This window comes from Podarcis tiliguerta (assembly GCF_965153285.1).
Source record: "Podarcis tiliguerta genome assembly, chromosome: 6".
In the NCBI taxonomy this organism is placed as follows: Eukaryota; Metazoa; Chordata; class Lepidosauria; order Squamata; family Lacertidae; genus Podarcis; species Podarcis tiliguerta.
In genome coordinates this window covers 3,461,800-3,480,703 of record NC_139539.1, presented here as the reverse complement: position 1 = coordinate 3,480,703, position 18,904 = coordinate 3,461,800, and the positions used below count along the sequence as shown (strand labels likewise).

Below are 18,904 nucleotides of genomic sequence, written 5' to 3'. Positions count from 1 at the left end.
GCAGGATTTCAGCACAAGAACATCTCCCCTTCCTGTGGTTTCCAGCAACTGGTATCCAGAAGCACTGCTATCTCCAACTGAGAATAACCATCATGGCCAGTAGCCTTCAATAGGCCTCCTTGTCTAATCCTCTTTTAAAGCTACCCACACTAGTGGCCGTGGCCATGGCTGCCTCCTGTGGGAGAGAGTTCCAAGGTCTGCACAGTCCTAAGTACGCGATTGTGCATTACTGCTTGTTTAAAGGTAAAGGGACCCCTGACCATTAGGTCCAGCCGTGGCCGACTCTGGGGTTGCGGCGCTCATCTCGCATTCTTGGCCGAGGGAGCCGGCGTACAGCTTCCGGGTCATGTGGCCAGCATGACTAAGCCGCTTCTGGCGAACCAGAGCAGCGCATGGAAACGTCGTTTACCTTCCCGCCGGAGTGGTACCTATTTATCTACTTGCACTTTGACGTGCTTTCAAACTGCTAAGTTGGCAGGAGCAGGGACCAAACAACGGGAGCTCACCCCGTCGCGGGGATTCGAACCGCCGACCTTCTGATCGGCAAATCCTAGGCTCTGTGGTTTAACCCACAGCGTCACCCGCGTCCCTACTGCTGGTTTAGATGGCCTTTTTTCTGATCCAGGTTACTCCTGACCATGAAAGGCAAGGCAGTCTTGCCAGGTTCACACAGCTTGCTCATGCTCCCCCTTAAAGAGCACACAGACAGAGAGGACAGGGCTTGAAAAGACTACTGGCCTGCCCCGCAGTGCCCAGTTGCCCGAGAGCGGCGAGCCGGAGATCCCAGCCACCTTTCTCCAGCAGGCTGTGATGCAAACATCTGCCTCCCACTCAGCCCGATACTCCAATGTCCTCTAAGCATGGAGGCTGCAGTCATCACTGCTCCTGCAAGCCAGGCCTTGACAACCCTGTGCCTGCCATGTTTCAGAATACAACTCCCATCAGCCCCAGCCAGAACGGTTGCGCTGACATCAACTCCAGCATCCCACAGCCATGCTGGCTGTAGCTGATGGGAGTTGTAGTCCCAAACATCTGGAGAGGGCAGTAGGTTAGCAAAGGTGGCTGTTTGTGCTCATTGAATTCTTTGCTAAAGTCTCTCCCTCCCCCCCCATCCAACCATCATCTAGAAAAGTGTTCCCCAAATTTGGGTCTCCAGCTGTTTTTGGACTACAACTCCCATCATCCCTAGCTAGCAAGACCAGTGATCTGGGATGATGTGAATTGTAGTCTGAAAACAGCTGGAGACCTCAGTTTGGGAAGCATTGATCTAGAATATCCTAAGTTTCTTGGCTTTTGCCTTTCATTTAAGTTCATCTGCCTGCAAAGACATGGGAAGCCATCAAAGGCAGCAGAATGGGACTTTATGACATAGCACAGCCTTCCTCAGCCAAGAGGCCTTCTCCAGCCATTTTGAATCCGAGCTCCCATCAGCCCCAGTCAGTGCAAGGGGCTCTCAGGGGAAAGGTGAGATAAGAGGCAGCAGAATCCCAAAAAGCAAACCGGGCCAGATAATTCAAACACCACAGTTTTATTGGTGGAACTGAACTTTCATCTTCAAATCAAACTCTTTCTCCTAATAGGGGGTGCAGGTGGGGCCTGAACACAAGAGGGATGGGCGGGCGAGCTCCAGGTTCAACATTCACGCTTTAATTCAAAGGGGCCAGAGAGGGCGAGGTGGGGGGAGGCTCCCGCTGCCACATGGGGGGGCCCCTGCGCTCCCTTGCCCAGCTCCCGCCACGTCCCGTCCTCGTTGGCCGGTTTTGTGAAAAATGAGGTTAACTGGGAGGAGGGGAAGAGCACAGTCAACACACATAAATACAGACATACAGTTAACAAAAATAGTATTATTGTATTCACAACTGAATAAAAACTACTCTCCGATATATACAGCCGAGCATGTACAGGGTGGCGGGGAAAGGGGGCAGGCAAGCCGCACAAGGGATTCGGACAGGACAGGCGGGCATTGTGAGGTTATGTCATAAGCGGACTTGACGTTAGAGCAACCCAAGGGGTTCAAAATGGTGCGACCCACAGAGGGAGGGACCGGGCATTTTGCGAGGGGCCTCCACCCCACTCCCCCCGAGTCAGAACCAGGAATGGGAGCTTGCGCATACCCCCCCCAACCAAGCCCCCCCCTCCCCAATTCCCTTGGCTGCTGCAGAGACCAAGAGAGAAGCAGACTCCCCCTCCCCAAAGGAAACATCGCTTTCTTTTCCTCTCCCTACGGCCATTTCTGAGTGGCCTGCAGAAGCGGCTTCTGAGCACAGCTGGCTTTGAACACCCAAGGCCCCCCCAGTGCCCCATCCGCCCCCTTCGACCCTGCGGACCAAGGCCCCATGGCCGCAGCTAGGAGAGGGGGGTGGGCGAGGAATGTAAAGCACTGAGGTGGCGCCGTCAGGCAAGGCCCAGCCTTGTGCCTGGGGCTGCCCTGCATCTAGAACACCCACTCCCCGCTCTAAGGAAGCCCACTGTGCTAGACCGGCCGCTGCCCCCCACCCACACAGCTCTCCCACTTGCAGGGAGGGAGAAGAAAAAGTGCTGGCGTGCGCACGCACACCAGCTAAATCTGGGGTGGCAGGCAGTGGGTGGGAGAAGCAATTTCTGCCACTCTCTGCAGAGCCTTGGGGAAGCGGACGCACGCCCAGGCAGGCAGGCAGGCAGGCAAACACAAACACACACACACACAGACAGACACAAACCACCTCTTCCCATCAAAAACACTCTCTGCATAGCCTGGTCCAGCACACGCTGTTGATTTTTGCTCTTACTGGAAGTTCTCTGGGCTGCCGCCAGGGAGAGTCCCCGGAGAGCCAGCCTAGCAATTAGCAGCTGATCATAAACACCTTCCAGAGGCTGCTCCGGCTAACGGACTCTCGTCTCCCTTCCTGGCAGCCGGTCTCTCTCTCTCTCTCTCCCCCCGCCATCTTGCGCCTGCTCTTTCCTTGTAACCGGCAGAGGACGGGCTTCTTCTCATTGCAGAGGACGGGAGGGGAGGCGTCTCTTTCGAGAGAGGGGGGCAGAGCCGGGGAAACGGAGACGTGGGCCGGGACCGTGCCCAAGGGGCCAGTGCAGCCACCCCCCAGCCACACTGGGGACTATCAGCCACCCCAGAAGGTCGAGCAGGACTGACGGGGATGGGGGTCATTACTGAGGGCATGGGAGGGAGTGCTCTGGACTGCGGTCCTCACTGCCAAAAGCTCCTTCCAAAGAAAGAGGCTTGTTCGCCCCCCCTGCACATGACTGGCCTCCATTTCCTTCAGGTGTGCAAAGCAAACACTGGCCTGCATCCTGTGGGGTGCTGAGGATTAGCACAGGGCTAGGGAGACTCCCTTAGAAATAAGCTCGGAAGGGATGGACACGAGACCCGCGGCAACATTGAGACCCCTCTTGACCGTCCACTGGGAATAAGGGGAGGCGGATCAGTTTGGGAATAAGAGGTTGATAGTGGATCCTGCCTTTGACTGTTGCCATTCCAGGGCTCCCATGCACTTGCCTCATCCTTCCTCCTGCCCAGCCAAGCACTGCCCCACAGAACAATGGGGTCCCTCAGAGAGGGCACCCCCTTCTCCTACGCTCACTGCAGGGTCCCCTCTTTGGTCATGGGAGGGGAACCCTCAATGCACTCCCACATGCAGGAGGCTCCCACGCAGGTCAGCACAAATGGAGTCTCTCTCCATCGGACTTGCTTTTTTTTTTTTTAGGCTTCCGGGTTGGCGCGCCTGGGCAATGGCGGATTTCCTCTGTCTCGGAGGAGACCGCTCTCCGAAAAGACTTGCTGACCTCGGAAGGCGTTTGCAGTGCTAGAGCTCGCTAACCCAAAACGACCCACGTGGCAGAACACACACACACACACACACACACACACACACTTCCTGGAAGTAAAGCAAACATGAGCCAGGCCTGCCTTAGGGGGGCTTTTAAAAAAAATAATAATCAACCACCAAACGAAATACCAGGAATGTGAGTAAAAGTGATTAAAAGGAGCAAGGGAAGCCCGCTCCTGGGGGCGGGGTGGGGGGTTTGGAGGCACAGCACCCAAAGGTGAGGTGGGGAGGGATCCTGGTCCCTACGCACTGGAACAGTAACCTGGGGTTGGTTGGAGGTGTCTGTGGGGCAGGAGGCACCAGAAAGAGGTCTGTGAGTTGTTGGGGGGAGGGAGAGGATGACACCTGGGGTCAGAGTGGGGGGTTTGCTACACGGAGGCCCACCCCCCGTCTCCACCCCCCCCTGGAATGATCGCAAGGCTGAGGGACAGGATGCGCAGCGCGTCCCTCGGCGACGGAGCGCAGGCCGAGGTGGGTGGTGGTGGCGGCAGCGGAGAGTCCGTCTCTGGCTATTTGCGGCTCAGGAGGGAGCCGAGAAGGACGACTCCGGCCACGGTGGCCCCCGTCCACAGCCACTTGTTGAAGCGTTCCTGGCCTTTCCTGCTCTTGGCCGCGGCGTCGTTCCCGTAGAGGTCCACAAACCTCTCCTGGAAAAGAGAGAGAGGGAGGGGAAAAAGAAGAAAAATGAGGGTGAGATGTGAAGCAAGGCAAAAAGTTTCACTGGCAGCTGAGATCATGGGTGACAGAATGAGACCGGGAAGGGCAATAGCTCAGGGGCTCCACCTGCAGAATGCCCCAGGCTCAGTTAACAGCAGCACCTCCAGGTAGGGCAGAAAGAGACCCCCTGCCTGAGCCTCAGGAAAGCAGCTGCCAGTCAGTGCAGGCAGTACAGATCTGGAGAGACCAATGGTCTTACTCAGCGCAAGGCCTGTGCCCTGTGTTCCAACATGCATGAAAACAAGGTTCTTCCTACGTGGTCAGGAGGCGAGGAGGACTGCTCTGGCAGCTCAGCAGGGAAGAGCGCCGTGAGCAGGACTGAGCTGAAGCCCCACCTCAGGGCTCCAAATGAAGGAGGCAGAAGGGTCTGGTACAATTTAGCATGTGCTCTCAAGTGGGACATGGTGAACAGGAAGCCCAGGTAAGGCTCTGTCACAGCACATCCTCAAGGAACGGATAAGTGATGCACAAAGTTTTACAGATCACTATTCATTAAAAAACAGTATCAGAGAGGTTAACGACAATTGTACATGAAAGCATACGGAAAGTTGGAATCAGAAATCAGCAAACTGTTGTGGAAAGATGTATTCTTAATAGCCTGCTTAAGCCTGAGAATCATAGAGAGATGAGACAAGCCTCCGTCCACCCACCCACTTCACATTTCTTCATCAAAAGGTTAAAAGAAGCCACAGTCAAGAGCCTTATTTTCTGGAGTGTGGCTTTAACTTGGGTGCAGCTGACGGCATAAACTGTGTCGTTAGAACTGCACAAAACTCGCAGCAAACAAGGACCGAAGAGCAGCCTAAGAGAAGCAGACAAGAGGCTGCAGTGAAGACACCCAAGATCCCGTCTAAGGTGCCCTGGAAATCTCCTGCGCTGACCAAATAAGAGGCATTGATGGCCTGGAGCATCTTGGTCCTGCATTCCCTGATTTGCAAACTGGCCTCTAACAAGCAAATTGCTTAGGAACGTCGAGAGGACTCTTGAAGGATCCTTCCTCAGTATCTGTAACGATATCAACAGCACTTCTAGCCCCTGATCCTACAATTGCGAATTATCTGAAACCAGGATTCACTCTACTTGCCGTATTTTTTCGTGTCTAAGATGCCCCCATGCATAAGACGCCCCCTTTTTGGGGGGACTCCAAGTTAAGAAAACACCCCTCAGCACTACCCGTGTATAAGACGAGCCCCAATTCTAAACCTAATTTTTTGGTTAAAAAAACCTAGTCTTATTCACGGAAAAATACGGCAAGTTTTATTTTTATGTATCACATTTGTCACACTGTGTGTGGTGATGGGAGCATCAGGCAAGGGCAGGAGAGAGGAGAGCCCTCTCCAGACATCTGGAATACGGTCCACCAAGCCAGGGCCAATTGCATTCCACACATCAATGACTGCATGGCCTAATAAGCACATAATTTCCTCTGACTGCACAACTGAATATCCTGCAGCATCTCAGTTTCCTTTTTTCTGCTTTTTTTTTTAAGCTTCTAGTCCTTAAGCCTGCAGAAATTTGAAAACTTGGGCAGTGCTTGGTGAAAATGCCAGAAGCTAGTTTGAGCAGGGCTTCCCGATCCTTAAAGGTTCAGGGTTGAAACAGATGCAATCGAGATGCAATAAGCCCACGTCCCTTCCCAAAGCTAAGCAGAAATTATACAACAGAATAAGCAAATATGGGAACATGCAATCTGTACAATATATTTGGGACTGCAGGATTTGGGTTTGGCCCCCACCGTATTTTGGGTGGGCACAATCCTTTCCCTTAAAGTTCCTGCGCAATCCTTTTTGGCAAAGCCGTCCCAGGGGAAGCAGTTTGCTGCGGAAAACGCTTGCCGATTCTTTTGGATCAGCACTGCAGAAGGGTGCTGGGTGGGGAAGAGACAGGGAAGTGACATTAGGCAGTTTCTTAGCAACGGCTCAGAATAGATGCTTTTGGTGCTGACATAGTCTATCTCTTCAGGCCCCTTCTGCCCCGTCATTGGGGAAGGAAATGACTGGGAGTTTGCTCTGCGTTTCGCAGCGGTCTGCTAGGCAGACTTGGCGTCTGAAGGGAATCAAAAACCACCAAGCCCAGCCCACTGCACAAAAACACAGGACCCCCAAGCCCTGGGAAATCCAGGCTCTTAATATATGATCAGGAGAAGCATGAGGCATGTTTCTGGCCCCCTGGTGGGAGTGGGCAGGTGCACTAACACAAGCGGTCCCATGCCCCCCACCTAACAGAAGGATGTAACTGTCTTTTGGGGCGAAGGATGAATTTCTGCTGTTTCCCCTAATGGATATGAATTTGATGACTCTGCATTTTTATACAGAAAGTTTCAAATATTCAGAATACTTTGCATCCCAGTGATCCTTGCAAGGTTAGCCAGCATAATGAGCCACATGTTGTGCTAGAAGAGACAGCAGGGTCCAGGGTGTAGAGAGAGAAAAAAGGCTGAGCCTGACCAGAGTGTCTGCTCACTGTGCCACAGCGGGGTTAGCAAAAAGGGCCTGTTTTGCTTCCTCCGCTGAAACCTGAAGCAGTTGTCCAGAGGAACTTTACGGAGGGATCAAGGGACTGTTATCATCTGTGGGCAGAGCAATAGGGCTCTCTGGAGTCTGCTGTGAATTGTCTGCAAGACTCTTGAAGGACAAAGTCTTCCGCTTCTGCGGTGACCTTCATGCCCCAGTGACTGCAGAATCGGCTGAGGTGTCCAATGTCCGCTCTGAGCGAGTGCTGCAGCATCAGTTTCAGTTTCTGTGGCACGACGATGATGTAGCAGCAATGCATCCGCCAACGTGAACGCCTGACCTTTGCTCCTCTTGGCTGACTAAAACTAGCTGGGCGCATGTGTGCTTCGCCAGATGGGCCCAGGATGTGCTTAAGGTGCCATTATGTGAGCCGCCTTCGAAATTCCCGAGGCGCCAGGCACATTTTGCGAGTGAAGCAGGTCCAACTGCAACCATGTGGAGACCTCTGCATGCCAAGTTGGCAACTGACATCTCCATCTAGCCGACCCTTCCAGCTTTTGTAATCAGGCAAGCAGGAGAGCTTATTTATTGCATTTATATCCCACCTTTCTCTACTAGGACTATTCCTCATAGTTCGCTTGCCTCAGTTATTCCCTACAATGACCTTGTGAGGTAGGTTAGGAGGATGTAACTGGCCCAAGGTCACCCAGGGAGCTTCATGGCTGTGAGGACTTGAACCTTGATCTCCCAGGTCCTAGTCTGACACTCTTAACCACTGCACCCCCCTGGCTTCCTAGAGTACTTCTGCTATGGGACAGCTACATAAATAATTATGGAGAAAGCAAAATATCACTTAGAGATGGATCTGAAATATTTCCCTTGAAGCTTGACTTTGTTTTATTCTGGATTGTTTTATTTGATGTTTTAACGTGTTGCAAACCACTTTCGGATTTTTTTCTTTAAAATATAAAGCGGTATAGAAATGAAAGGACTAAAAATCACCACAACAATAAGTTCCACTAGCGGGGGAAACGGCACCTAGACATTCCATAGTGGCAACCGCAAACTGGGTTTAAGGTGCCATTTGGCAATTAGCTTGTATATCTGAGTTTCTAACACTGTCATCTGATGAGCTGAGGGGCGGGGGTTTAATTCTGTTGCCTTGGCTGTGCAATCCTGTTCCCTGTGCCGAAAAGGCAGAATTAAACCCATCAGCTGGTAAAACCAGTGGTGTCAGCTGACAGGTGGGCGTCTATGGTTTGGAGAAAATGGCCTCATGAGCCAAACTGGACTCCCTGGCAGGCCAAGGTTGGACCACAGGGCAGCGATTCCTCACCACTGATGCAAATGGACAATTGCCAAGAAAATCCAACACGGTCACATCTGACTTCCAAAGAGGAAGCTTCCCAAAAGTGAGGGGACTGGTAAGAAGGAAATTGAAAGGAAAAGGATATATATTTTTATATTACACACACACCATGGTGTGAGTGCTTTGCAAAGAGGAACCTGCAAAGCAAAGTCCTGAAATGACAATCCCTAGTGAGTGACTTCATACAGCATACTATGTACCAGCCTTCCCCAATCTGGTGCCCTTGAGTTGTTTTGGACCACAACTCCAATCGACACAAGCCAGCATGTCCCCTGCAAATGTACCTAAATACTCCCCAGTTCATTGTCTGCAAATGGGTGAGAGGAACATTTTGTTCCGCACTATCAAGCTGTCTTAATTTTATGTACGTGCTGCTGTCGTTTTAAATTGTTTTTATGTAGGAAGGATGAAGGTTGAATGTCCAAAGAATGTTTTCTCCCTGAACATTTGGAATATTTGTGAACATTCCAAGCTGTCTAATCAGCTCAATTGCTCAATATCTCTAACTGGTATACAGAAAACTGAAGCAACAACAGATAACAAACAAAAAATATTACAAAAATTCACAGGTACATATAAAAATGTCTACATTAATATAAAGTTACTAATACAGTGGCACGCTGATACTCAAATGGCTTGGTTCCTGAACAAACCAGCTCCCAAAGACTGCAAACCTGGAAGTGATTGTTCCAGCTGTCAAACATTTTTCAGAAGCCGAACGTCTAACGCAGCTTCCGATTGAGTGCAGGAAGCTCCTGCAGCCAATTGGAAGCCGCACCTTGGTTTTTGAACCGTTTCAGGAATTGAACGGACTCCCAGAACGGATTAAGTTCGAGAACCAAGGTACCACTGTATATATCAGGCTTCCTCAACCTCGGCCCTCCAGATATTTTGAGACTACAATTCCCATCATCCCTGACCACTGGTCCTGCTAGCTAGGGATCATGGGAGTTGTAGGCCAAAAACATCTGGAGGGCCGAGGTTGAGGAAGCCTATTATGTATAAATCAATATCAATTCATTATCCTTCTGGCATACCCTCCTTCCCAGCCTCCGGGTTTTTACCCAGGGTGCTAACAAACTCCCAGCTCACCCACAAAACTCTCACAAAGAGAAGAGCTCCTGGAAATAGCGGACATCACCCTAGTCTCTTACTCTAGACTTGTTTTTTACAGGTAGCTCAAGGTGGAGGATACTTCTTCAGGCTGCCCACAGCCGTGTCCCATTCAGCTGCAGCTCCAGGTACAGTAGGTTAGTTGAATTTCCCAAGGGGTCCAATACGTGAATTAATGCCTGCCAATTATTTATTCCACGAAGGAGGCACAAAATCGGCGTTTTCTTCGGTACAAACTTTGAGGCGCTTATAGACACAGGCCGGGGAAGCACAGTACAGCCTGGATTTCAGGACGGACGATGCAGCTACCGAGAAAAGGCAGAAAGGCTACAGGCACTTGGAACACAAGACCCATCACGAGTGGGGCAGTGGGAGGAAAAGGCACAAGCTGGAGGCAGGAGGCACACCACGAGGCCTGGCCGTGCCGAAAGCAGACAAGCTGTGCTCAGTATGAGGTTGCAGGGAAGAGAAAGCGGCACTTTGTTCTGAAACATCCGCAAGGCATCTGACCCATTTGCCAAGCTGGGGTGGGGTGGGGTGGGGATACCCTGAGGACAAACACCACATGAAGTCACCCCTTGGTCCAATGATTGAAAGATGTGCCAGGATAACCCACCAGAAAATGTACTGCACACCCCTGGCCCCACTGAGATGCTCACCACACCCCTGGCTGCCCTGCGGGTGCGTCTTTTCGCAAAAAGCACAGGGGAATGAGAGAAAGAAATGCAATATTATCCAATTAAAAATAAAATAAAAAACAGCCAAATTACAATCCAATTTATTGGATTATGATTTGACGGATTTATTAACTGGATGTTCTTATTGGAAAACTAATAAAGATGATTTATAAAAGAAAGAAAGTGCAATACTATGAGGCCTGCTGATTTCATACATCCCTTGAGCGTTTGATGAAGCCTTCCCTTGGCCTCTGCTGCCAAGCGCCTTTTAAGCCTTTCTGCTGAGGTTCTGCAACCCTCTCCAATTTGGTAAAATGCTTTCTTGAGTCCGGTGCCCATATGCGAAGGGCTGGTGCAGCCCCAAGAAGGCCAAGGCCCATGACTTCATCCCACAGAGGATATGGTACTTCTGCTAACGCAGCCCAAAATAGCCAGGCCTGTCGCCTGTCCCATCCCTCCTTGCCACAAGATCTGTCATATGTCTGGCTCATTCTTAGTTGGTGATCTTTTATAACCCCCAGATCCTGCTCAGCAGCTAAGTTCTCCACTCTCAATCCCCAGTCCCCACCGCTGTTGGCCAGCTGCACATTTGAACATTGCCTCCAAGTTCAGCAAACAGTCGAACGACAGCAGAGCGTTATCCCCCTGGCAGCCCAGCGCTGTTATCAGTTCTTCCATGAACCCGGCGGGGAGAACAAAGGAGCCACAGTGCCGTCTCTGGGGCTTTGCCCAGCCTTGGGAAAGTTTCCCAGGATGGCATTGCAGAGAGCAGTGGGGTCGATTTCCTTGGCTTTCGCCAGCTCTCCTGCAGAGGGACGGAATGCAGAAGAAGGTGCAAACCTGGGTGGTTCTGCAAAGCCACAACAGGCAGAACAACAAGCTGATTTATAGTGCATTTTCCGGAAACCAACCGTGGAACAGGGAAAGCAATACCTTAAGGGAGCCATACTTTGCGGAGTATGTGCAATAGTGCAACATCCTCACAGTCAACTAACACAGAGCCTACACTCAAATGTCTGGATCTGGGGTGCGCGCACACGCATGTGTGTCAAAAGGTGTTGCTTCTAGTCAGGTCTCATTCCTGACCTGCCATTGGAGAGCTTCACCATCACCTCAGCCTCATATTGCAAGTGAGAGATAGTCAGCAGCCCTGGGCCTTCTTCTCTTCTGAAGTCCTGACCACTTGAGGCCAGCTATGGAGCCCCCTCTTTTATGCCCCACCTCCTCATTTAGGAGGGAGCTTGCTTCAGGCTAGTGGCGATGGCTGTTGCCTGAGATGGCCCCACTTCTAGGAATTTCCGTGCCTACAGAAAGAGACCTGCCTGACTCCTGCTGTGCAGTCATTTAGCAAAGTGGCTTAGAGCTTCTTGCCGGGCACTCGGTGAGAGGCTGTTGATTCAGTGAAGCTGTGATTTGGGGCTGTTGGGCTTTTCCAACTAAATCCTATGCTGTTTTCATTTTGGTTTTAAATGGCTTTTATGCCTCCTCTAAGCTACCTGAAGTGAGTATCTGAAAGACAAAGTGTGACTTATCAGATAGGTAGGTAGGTAGGAAGGTAGGTAGCACCCAGGAATATCATTCACACTGACCTCTCACCTGCCCTTAAAGGAATTAAAGTTAAGAACATGAAGAGAGCCTCGCTGGATCAGGCCAATGACCCACCTGGTTCAGCATCCTGTTCTCACTGTAGCCAACCACATGCCCATTATGGGAAACCCGCAAGCAGGATTTGACCACCTGTGGATTGCAGCAACAGGTATTCAGAAGCATCGTTGCCTCCAACTGTGGAGGCAGAGCCTAGCCATCCTGGCTAGTAGTGATTGACAGCCCTCTCTTCCATGAATCTGTTTAATCCTCTTTTAAAGCCATCCAAGTTGCCGGCCATCTCTGCCTCCTGTGGCAGGAAGTTCCATAGTTTAACTCTGTGCTGCATGAAGAAGTCCTTTCTTTTATCTGCCCTGAATCTTCCAGCTGAGGAGCAGAAGCACCTCTGGCTGCGTCCCTCTCCAGCCTCTGACCTAGGCAGGCATTATTGGGATTGTTCCCTGGACAGATCAAGGGCAGCACCCGTCATTTAACAGACCTGGAGAAGCAGGGACGTGAGCTCCATATCTCCCCCTCCTCTCTCCACCTGCTTTCAGAAACCCGCTCCCCCTTTGCAAGACCAAAACCTCAGCAGGATTCCCCGGGCTCCCTGCAGAACTGCCAAAGAACTGTGCCACGCACAGCAAGGCCACCGATGACATCAAGAGCTGCAACCGTTGCTAAGGGTGCTGGGAGGTGTTCCCAGCCTTGAGGTCACAGGGGCGACCGACAGACAGCTAGCTCGCCCAATGGCTTGTGTCCAGAAGCCCCACTCCGGCTTCGGAATGCGCAGAACTCCCTCCCTCTTGTTGTCATAGCATCCCTGAAGCATCCCAGCAGGGTCTTCCGCCATCATTTGGTCCCAGCCCGCTTTGGCAACCCATGTGAACAAGAGGCTGGAGCCCCCTCCCTGGAAGGAAACGCTTAAAGCATTTGGGGCATTGGGCTTTGTAAAAACATGACTTTAAAGAGCGTGGGCATGGCAGAATTTTATAAAACTAGGCCTGGTGTGGAATAAGCAGGCAGTTTTTCTCCCTCTCTAAAATATACCATCAGCATCAGCAACAATTTAGTTATTGCCTTCTACACTGTCATCTCAAGGTCATGCACAATAAAAACAGCAAAAAGAAAAGTTTGAAACTCAAATAGTACTAGAACTGGGAGTTATCCAATGAAGCCAACTGACAGGAGGTTCAGAATAGTCCAAAGAAATAATTAACTTGTGCACAAGAGGTCATGATGACCAATAACTAGGTGAGGTGGTTTGGGGGGAAAGGCTAGGCCTAAATTCTCCAACCTGGTGTGCTCCAGAGATTTTGGACGACCACTGGTCGCAACGTCCTACACCTGTGCTTGCTGAGACCGACTGGAGTTGTGCTTCAAAACATCTGGAGGGAACTAGCTCTCAGCTAGGAAGGTTTGTGGAAGCCAGGTCTTTCAACAGCTGGTAGCCATGATAGGGAAATGGAGCCTCCACACTCAAGAACTGGCTACCAGATGCTGGGCACAAACCACAGCAGAGGCCTAGAGGCTGCTTGCAACGTTTGTGAGCCTGCTAGGGGCACCTGGTTAGCTACTATGAAAAGCAGGATACTGGGGCAGGTAGATGCCTGATGCAACAGGGCTCTTTTGTAGCACTTCCCACCTCCAGTCCAGCTTGCTGTAATCCCCCAGATCCAATTTGGGCCCTCTTCCACCTCATCACCGGTCACAGCGCCGGTTCCTCAAGCGTTGCCAGGCCAAGTCATGGGGGTCTGCACTTTCAGCAATCTGACTCAAGCCAGAGTGGCTGCAGGGAGCCCCAACTGATGCCAGCCCTGCCTGTGCCCATGTGCTGCTCTGGCCATCTGCCTCAGGTTGCCAGGTCTCCATTTGGCACAAGGAGGTCTGAAAAGAGCCGTGTCTATGGCGTTGCATGGCACTCAAAAGCCCCCTAAGCCCAGAGTGACCCTGGAAATGACAGGACTCTGCGCTTCTCTTTTATCATGTGCATGATGCTTTCAACCTGCTGTTTTAATAAGGTTCCCATTGACAGCAGTTTAGTAAAATAAAGCACTACCATTGCAGTTTTGCTGGTGAGGAGCAGAGGAACAGAAGCTAAGAACTGCTTTGCAGGATAAGAACAAGGGCTTCAACAGTGTGGGCAGATCATAGCCATTCTGCCTAATAGCTATCAATGGCCCTGCCTTACTCCATAAATGTATCTGATCCTCTTTTAAAGCCATCCAGGATTGTGGCTGACACTTGTCTCCTGTGGGAAGGAGTGCCATAGTTTGACTATGCCTTGCACTGAAAAGACATCTTAGGTGGATACTTAGGTAAAGGTAAAGGACCCCTGCCAGTTAAGTCCAGTCACGAACGACTCTGGGGTTGCGGCGCTCATCTCGCTTTACTGGCTGAGGGAGCTGGCATTTGTCCACAGACAGTTTTTCCGGGTCATGTGGCCAGCATGACTAAGCCGCTTCTGGTAAAACCAGAGCAGCAGACGGAAACACAATTTACCTTCCCACCAGAGCGGTACCTCTTTATCTACTTGTACTTTGACGTGCTTTCAAACTGCTAGGCTGGCAAGAGCTGGGACCAGGCAACTGGAGCTCACCCCATTGCGGGGATTCGTCTAGGGCAAATCATTATCTCTCAGCCTCAGACCTCTAAGGAGAGAGCAGCAAACTACCCCTTTGGGCTGTTGTGAAGATCAGTTCACCATATAACACTCCTGGGTTCTCATTTAAGAGGCACAATCTGTACCTCCATCTTCTTCTGTAGCTCCAGAGAGCACTTACAACACAGCTGAGCTGGTATAGGTGCTGCACAGCTGTTTGTTCATCCTGTGATTTTTCAGATCATAAAAGGGGACAAGCAGATGGTCTTCTATAAGTATTTCCCCCACCCTGCCCTTTGCACCTTGGCCAATGTTGCAGGTGGGAGGCGAGCTGCAGTAACATGTGAGCATTTGCATCCCACTCTTCAGCCAAAAAGTCTCCCAGAGCAGCTTAAAAGGTAAAGGTACCCCTGCCCGTACGGGCCAGTCTTGACAGACTCTAGGGTTGTGCGCTCATCTCACTCTATAGGCCGGGGGCCAGCGCTGTCCGGAGACACTTCCGGGTCACGTGGCCAGCGTGACATCGCTGCTCTGGCGAGCCAGAGCCGCACACGGAAACGCCGTTTACCTTCCCGCTAGTAAGCGGTCCCTATTTATCTACTTGCACCCGAGAGTGCTTTCGAACTGCTAGGTTGGCAGGCGCTGGGACCAAACAGCAGGAGCGCACCCCGCCGTGGGGATTCGAACCGCCGACCTTTCGATCGGCAAGCTCTAGGCACTGAGGCTTTAACCCACAGCGCCACCCGCGTCCCTCCAGAGCAGCTTACATACGATCAAACTGACCACTGAGCAAACCGGGACGGCACTTTTGAAGCAGATATCCTGACTCTTCTCTTCCGATCTTACTCTGCCCACACTCACACAGAGTGTGTACACAGAGTGGAGATACCATTCCCACCCATATAAAGCAGCCTCTCCCCCCCCCCTCCACCGGCCTGGTGCCATCCAGATGTTCTGGACTACAACTCCCATCAGTTCTGGTCGGCGCAGCCTGCAAAGGCTAAGAGATGCCTTTTCCCACAAGGCATGCTTGCAACCCTGATTGCGTTTACAGTGAGAGCAGAAGCCTCCTCAGCCCCCTAACGCCCAAGATGCTGAGGGGTGCAGGTACGGCTCTCGTATTTCTAGCCTGGGACCAGTTTCCAGGCAGGGACCAAAAGCGTGGCACGATGTCTACAAAGCGGCAAGACATGCAGGGCTGCACGTTTGCAGAGTACAGGCTGGGGAGGGGGGAGGAGAAAGCGGGATGTCAGCAATGCTTAGGTTTCAGGCAGGCAGAGAGATGCTTTCCCTGCAGAAGACAGATGCTGGGGCCGGAGAGCCCTCTGGATAGAATCGTGCTGTATTGAAGAGGGAAACGGAAAGCAAAGCAGCCTGTCTTGTGCTGCGCATCAGACTGTGGGGCTGCCCTCGCGACAAGCACCCCACCATCTTGCTCTTGCCCTCCCACTTTCATCTAGAAGTACACAAAACCTATGTGATGTCACTGCATCACACTCGTGGTTCCCCTCTCTGCAGCAGGGGCACAGAAACTCTGGGCAAGGTGGCCAAGGAGAGCCTGGCTTCTGGATCAGGCCAACGGGGACTTGCCTGGCGCAGAATCCTGCTCTCACAATGGCCAACCAGATGCCCTAAAGAGAAGCCTGCATGCAGGACCTGAGCACAACAGCACTCTCCCCACTAGTGATTCCCATCAACCAGTATTTGGGGAGCCACCACTGAAAAGTCACCGCCCTCTGCACATCCCTTGGAGGGGGCCTACAACAAAGGGGCTCAGATTATGACTGTGGGGCCCGAGTTGCTTCATGTGAGTAGAGGCGGTCCTTGTAGTATCGGGGCCCTGAGCTGCATAAGGTTTAATAGGTCAAAAGCAGCACTTTGCATTGAAACTGGAAACTAAGGAGGCTTTTTCTAACAAATGAAGAGCCAATCTGATCATTTCTCAAATATGAGTACAGTGGTACCTCGGATTACATACGCTTCAGGTTACAGACTCTGCTAACCCAGAAATAGTGCTTCAGGTTAAGAACTTTGCTTCAGGATGAGAACAGAAATCGTGCTCCGGCGGTGCGGCAGCAGCAGGAGGCCCCATTAGCTAAAGTGGTGCTTCAGGTTAAGAGCAGTTTCAGGTTAAGAACAGACCTCTGGAATAAATTAAGTACTTAAACCAAGGTATCACTATATTTAAACTCCACCTACCAGATGCAGGCAATCCATCTTCACCTGATCAAAACCAACTGCTTTTGTACACCTGGCAGCCCTACTTTGAGTTATCAGTCATGGTCACTTCATTTTTATTTATTTATTGCAACTTTCTGGTTGAGTGTGTGTGTGTGTGTGAGAGAGAGAGAAGGTGGGCCGAGAAGCAGTAAGGAGCCACACTGGAAATAAGAATGGAAGACAAAATTGTGCATGTTCCCATATTCTCGTACTTAGGCTGCAGTCCTATACCTGCTTAACATGGGAGAAGAAGCCCCACTGAACTCAAGGGGACTTACTTTTGAGTAAACATGTATGGGATCCTGCTATCAACTTTGCAAACTGTCATGGGTGCTGCTTGTTGTTAGCATCCATTTAAACCAATCCACCCTGTCTCTAATTAAGCAAAGTGGAGAGTAACTGGAAAATTCTAACGATAAAGTCAGAAATAACACCTATCCTGAAATCATTTGGGGTCAGTTAACGTGACCCATCCTCTCTTACAGATTTTGGGGTGCTGGATCCAAATGTTAACGCCATTTGGCCACCTGACACTGCCTTTTGTGGGAAAGAACTAGGCGCTGTCATATCTTCAGAGAGAAAATAAGATCCACAAATCGTCTGGGTTACAATCACATGTGACGGAAGTGACTGATAAAGAATGCAATACCTGTTTGCTAGGGTTGGTTTCTTAAAATTTGACATATGCTGACATTCAAACACACACACCCCAATGCATTTATTACACCACAAAGGACCGTTACTCCAGGGTCATATGTAAGTGCTCTCACTGTAGACCTTGTGGCTAAAATTACAAGGAATTGCGAAGTTCCCTGCAACTTCCTCTGAACTCATCAAGTTAATTTCTGAAGAAATAGTGGAAGGATGCCAAAAGACTGATGTAACCCTGTCAAAGTACATATTAAAGGCACCTGAAAGGAATATATGAAAAATGACCAGTCTACATTCATAGGTTCTCAGAGTAGACTTCTTATGACATTTCCCAACTGCCACAAATGATGTCAACAGGAAGCAAAACGACTGATGTCATCACAAGTGATGACCAAAACAATGCTTCAGCCAATCAGGAAGGAAGGGAAATGCATGTTTCATAGTAAAGTAGCTATTTTCCAATAAAAGAAGAAAGCACTTCGCCGAAATCCGGAAGAAGTTGACTCAAGTGTTACACCATATGCTTTACGTCAGAAGATCATTGGGTATGAGCGGCCAAGGAAAGGTTTTTTTGGAAATACCTATGATTAGACAGACATGTGCCCCATGTCAACTGACATTACACATCCACCTCTCCAAATACCCGTGTAGGCTCTGATGGCTTCCCAGAACAGCAAGGATTATTGCTGGCTTTCCTGGACGTCATGGATGGAATAAGGACAGGACAGTCAAATGCGGCCAAAACATGTAACTTTATTATTATGATTAATTAAATTTCTATACCACCCTTCAACCGAAGATCACAGGGTGGTTCCAATATAAAAACACAAAAATACATACCATAAAAATAAAGACAATAACCCTCCATTATTATAATTATTTTTTTAAATAAAAATAAGCTTGATGAACAGACAATGTTACTTGATGGAAATAAATAAACAGCTTCAGAAGACTTATTAACCTTTGATATTTGGGTTCAGAGACCCAAGCATTTCATCAAAATGAGACTGGTCACAACCATTCATGAACCAGGTAAAACTAACCTAAGGCTACGGCTGGGCTGGACCAAAAGCTTATCTTTCTCTGGTTTCCGTGCACAAAACTCTTTTGAACAAAACACAGGATATGGGATGAATTTAAAAAGAAATGGTGTCCATCAACATCACCAACTGCAGCTGTACTATTTCAACCACAGTTTAAGAAAAACGAGACTACAGAATGATTTGCCAACTGGCATAAAGGAGGTTTGGGGAAATTTGCTGATTGGATTGTCGACAATCAGATAAAGTCCACAAATCAAATGAAGGGAGGTTTAGGCCAGGCATCCCCAAACTCAGCCTTCCAGATGTTTTGGGACTACAATTCCCATCATCCCTGACCACTGGTCCTGTTAGATAGGGGTGATGGGAGTTGTGGTCCCAAAACATCTGGAGGGCTGAGTTTGGGGATGCCTGGTTTAGGCAATATGGAATTTATATTATTTTAGTATTTTCGGATTAAAGACTTTTGAAAAATCGCTGGATGCGAACTCAAAAGGAAGATTAAGGCAGTTAAATAATTTTGAAAAATTATTATGCCAAAAAGGGACAAAGAATTCCCAAATATATATGGGCCTAGGACACAGAAAGGGAAAAGATTACTGGGACATTAATCCCAAAGGATATCTGGAATTTTTTCTCTAAATATACTGCATT

General features: G+C 50.0%; 1 protein-coding gene across 3 annotated transcripts in view; it reads right to left on the bottom strand.

Moving 5' to 3' along the window:
* Positions 1-1,512: 1,512 nt before the first annotated feature.
* Positions 1,513-18,904, bottom strand: part of BCL2L1 (BCL2 like 1) — a 49,372-nt gene continuing 31,980 nt past the window's right edge. For all 3 annotated transcript variants that reach the window (XM_083447678.1, XM_083447677.1, XM_083447679.1), the window contains exons 3-4: positions 3,773-4,471; positions 1,513-3,681 (exon numbers count right to left, since the gene is read on the bottom strand). In XM_083447678.1, coding sequence (XP_083303804.1) covers positions 4,334-4,471 — 138 coding nt within the window. In that variant the 3' untranslated portion in view covers positions 1,513-3,681; positions 3,773-4,333. The remainder of the gene's footprint in view (positions 3,682-3,772; positions 4,472-18,904) is intronic.